The 4,238-nt window shown below is 48.3% G+C and overlaps 1 protein-coding gene across 1 annotated transcript in view; it reads left to right on the forward strand.

Annotated features, from left to right (window-relative positions):
• Positions 1–898: 898 nt before the first annotated feature.
• The window catches only part of GTF2H4 (general transcription factor IIH subunit 4), a 9,221-nt gene continuing 5,881 nt past the window's right edge, over positions 899–4,238 (forward strand). The window contains exons 1-3 of the mRNA XM_027876664.1: positions 899–1,022; positions 2,597–2,649; positions 3,846–3,934. Coding sequence (XP_027732465.1) covers positions 899–1,022; positions 2,597–2,649; positions 3,846–3,934 — 266 coding nt within the window. The remainder of the gene's footprint in view (positions 1,023–2,596; positions 2,650–3,845; positions 3,935–4,238) is intronic.

Consider the following 4,238-nt stretch of genomic DNA (forward strand, 5'->3'; position numbering starts at 1 on the left):
TCATCTTGTGCCCCCATTTTCCTCACTATGGTTTTGGGGCCCCTGCTTAAGCACTACCGCTATCTATCCACTAGGGCTCAGATATAAACCATAGAACCCAGGTGACCCTGGTTTTTACAACTGAAAGGCAAAGGAACAAATTATCCAGGGATGAAGTATAAAGTCAGAAAAGAAGCCTCAGGGGAGACTTAATAACTGTCTTAAGGTGTTCAAAAGGTTATCATGTGGAAGAGGGATTAGACTTGTCCAGTTTCACCACAGAGGGCAGAATCAGGACCAATGGATGGATGTTGCGAAGATTCAAATTCCAGTTTCAATTTGAAGAAAAACTTCTAAACAATTAACACTGTCCAAAAGTGTAAAGGGCTGCCTTGAAAGGAGGAAGGTTCCCCCTCGTTGGAGATCTTTCATCAGGTCTGGATGGCCACTTGTAAAGTACGCTATATTGGAAGGTTCCTTTCTGGTAGAGAGGTTGGGCAGTCCTTTCTGTCCCTGGCGTTCAGAGATTCTGTGAGCTGTTATTCCCACTGTGCATTATCATCAAATTCCAGTCTCAGCTTCTGTGCAAAGGCTGCTTCTTTCAGCCCATGGACTAGATACTCGATTAAAACCTTACCTGTGCCAATCTTACCCCTTCCGTATCTTGCTGACTGAATAAAAAGAGCCACACATATTCTTAATGTTGTCTCCTCACATCTCTCTCTGCCTCTTAAAAAATATCTCCCTTTGTCCAAGCTGTCGCTTTGTCTAGCTGTTTTTCCCCCCATGGAAGCCTCCTTTCTTCCCCGGCTTTTCTCCCTCTAACCTTGCCCTCCCCCACTTTGCCTGGCTCTTAGCACTACTCTCTCCCAGCGGGGGCTGAGAAGGCTTGGAAGAGGGGTATGGGACTGGCGTTGCCATGACCACCACAAAGCCGGCCGCAGCTGGTCGGGGCAGCTGCTCCCAGGATCCTGTGCTGGGACTAAGCACCGCCCTGACTGGACAAAGCCAAGGAACCGGGAGGCCCTGGGGCCCCACGGCAGGCACCCCCCCCCTCCAAATTCAGGGCCCAAACGGAGAGGACCCAGGGGATCCCTGAGCCCATCCACAGGTCAGAGGTGGGGGAATGAATGGGTGAGGGATCTGGGGGTTGGAAATAAGGACTGCAATTTGGACGTCCCTCTCTGGGAGGAGGGACAGACAGACAGGGAGGGACAGACCAAGTGACTGCCTGGAAGAGAAGGGCGGAGGGGAGAGAAGACTGGGGATGGGGAAAGGAGGTAGCAGGAGTGGGTGGGAGGGGAAACAGGCCATAGGAAATAGGGAATGTGAAATACAGTTTGGGTGTGGGGAATCGTGCTGGGGAAAGGGATGGGGGTTGGGAGCTGAGGATGCTACCAGGTTGTGGACTTTCTGATCTGTGTGACCTTATCTTCCACCTCAATATCCTTCATCTTCCCCCTTTTTTCTCCCTGTCTTCTATGTCTTATCACCTCCTTTCTCACTTCTAGTCACTCTTTCTAATTCCTCTTGTTCCTCAGCTTGTGTTTCTCTATCTTAGCTATTGTTACCCTCTCTCCCTCTCCATATATGTTTTACACCCTCCCCTCCCTGTTTTTTTCAATCTCTCATCTTTTTACTCTGCTGTCCTTCCAATCATTCCTTCAAAGGGTTATTAAACTAATCTTGCTTTTACATTGAACTGGCCATGTCGCTTCTTTGCTCAACACACTTCTATGGTTCCCTATTATCTACAAAGTTCAATCTCCTTAGTATTCAAGAACCTCCATAATTTAGTACCGCCCATCCACTTTAGCCTTCTTTTATACTACTTTCTTCCCCTCCCCCTTGGAATATTCTATGCTGCAATTAAATTGGACCCACTGTCCGTGGCTTGGAATTTTCTACCTCTGTGCTTTTGCTCACAGGGTACTCTATGCCCAGAATGCTTTCCCCTCAGCTGAATTCTTCCTCATCCTTTAAAGTGTAATTTAACTGTTGCCTCATCTATGAAGACTTCCCTGTTTCCTCCTCTTACTCCCTGCTCCCTACACCAGGGAGTTAATTCCTTTTTTGGATCTCACATCTTTGTTTTCACTTCTCTCGTCTTTCACTTCACTAAAGTAATTTTGTATTTGTAGATATTTGTGTATGTTATGTCTCCTTATTAGATTGTAATTTCCAGGAAAGCAGGTGCTTTTTGTGTTCACCAGCATCAAACAGTCCTCTTCAATTTAATATAATTTTCTTAGCCTTACCCTATTTCTCCACATCTATCTTCCTCAGTTGTTCCTTTGCTCTTTTATTTTCCCTACTTTTCATTAGGGCCCTCAGACTCACCCCTGCTTTCTTTCTCACCTTTCTGTTCCTCAGCCTCTCCTCTTTCCTTTTTCTCTCAGTTTTTTACCTCTCCATTTTAGTATCCCTCAAACTCCTCTCCTTTATCTGTGGTCCTTATTTAATTTTCTTTCACAGTAGGACCAAAGCATGGCTCAGTGATCCAAGTATCAGGCCTTCCCAGTTTGGTTACTACCAAGCGCCACTACCCCCCAAATACCTTTTATATGAAGGCTCCTTTGCTCTCTGTCCCCCCAGCTGTTTTCCTGCTTCTCCCCAGAGCCAGCTGCATCTCTAGGGGGAAATCGAACCCATTATGGGAGGTCCATCCAGGCCTGATCTTTCCTTCTTGATGTTTCCCAACAGTGGTTGGGTGGTCTACTGAGCTGAGAGCTTCACTCTTCTATTGCCCCCTCCCCGGCCTTCAGCTTCTCCAGTTGCTTTCCCTGACACAGCTGTGCTGTCCCCCATGGGCAGTAAATTCATAGATTGCTAGAGCCACAGGACACCTCATAAATCATCTAGTCCAATCATCTCCTTTTACAGATGGGGAAACTGAGGCCCATAGATCTCCTCTAGGTGTGACTTGCCCACGGGTCACACTGTTAGTCAGAGACAGAGCTAGGACTTTGGACCTACTTAGTCCAGTGCTCTTTTTGCTATTCTACATTGCCAATTGAAGCTCATTGCCTGGCAAGATAAGGATAGTCCCTTGGCATCCTTGACATGAGAACTCTTGGCAAATAAGATGTAACTGTGTGGAATTGGAGAAACATAGGGTCCTCAGGGAAAATGAGATGATACGAAGAAATGAGGGCTTGTGGGGAGAGATAAAGGGCCTGGGATGATGACATGGGAGCCTCTAAGATGGGGGTAGAGAGGGGACTCCAGGGAGAGGGGAATGAGGACACCAAGACACTCCATATGGGCAAATTGGGGTACTTTGGCTCCACTCTGGAGCCATCTGTATTCCTGGGCTCTCCCTTCTCCCGCCCCTGAGAATCTCGGCTCCAGTCTAACATTCCAGTTGGCTCCAGCCTCCTTTCCCTTGTCACTTGACTCCGCTTGGCACAGCATACTTCCCCTTCCCACTCTCCCCCCTCCCCAGACTGTCTATCCCCAGTCCCCTGGCCCTAGGCTGGGGTGCTCTGGAAGGAGTTGAGTGAGCACCTTAGCCCTGGGACTGCTAAGGGACTGAGGCCAGGCTAGGTTTATAGTCTTCCTGGTCCCCAGATCTCTCTTTCTCACCTTGACCCCTCTGTGTCTGGCACTGCCTTATCATGAGCCCAGGGTCAATATTGGTCTGGAGTGGGGAATGTCTCAACGGAGTGTGAGGGGCTCAAGCTCCATTCCTGAAAAGTCTGGCTCTGGTTTTAGGTCTTCCCTCCCTGGAGTTTCCCTTTCTCTTGTTGCTGCTACATCTGCCTGCCAGGATTGTAGTCATCTCCAGCCCCCTGGAAAAGGAGGATGGGGGTGGAGGCTGAGGTGTGGTTACCTATTCTAGGACCTAGCCCCTCCCTCCTGCTCAGGTCCGCCTCCCTTCCTCCCTGCCCCTCCTTGTCTGGTCTCTCTGGGAACCCAGTTTTTCCATCTGCCTGCCGATCTCTTCTCTGGAGCGGTATGAATGCTTTGGGTGGAACACATAGGGTGGGAAGGGGGTATGTATGTCTATCTGTGTTTGTGTATGCTATGGAGTTTGTGTTCAGTTATGAGAGTGTCAGCCTTTTTATGTCTTCCTGTCTGCTTTTCTGTACCAGTTCCTGATTGGAACTTTACATTTATATCTTGGGATTTGTTATCTCTGTGTGCCTCTTTGAACAGGTGTGAACTTTTCTCTGATTACATAATTATTGAGGAAAATATGTATCACAGCATGTTGGTATGGGATGGTGTATATGTGTCGGTGTGTGAGTTGGGGGGGG

Source organism: Vombatus ursinus, unplaced genomic scaffold (assembly GCF_900497805.2).
Source record: "Vombatus ursinus unplaced genomic scaffold, bare-nosed wombat genome assembly UNPS02014811.1, whole genome shotgun sequence".
Classification (NCBI taxonomy): domain Eukaryota; kingdom Metazoa; phylum Chordata; class Mammalia; order Diprotodontia; family Vombatidae; genus Vombatus; species Vombatus ursinus.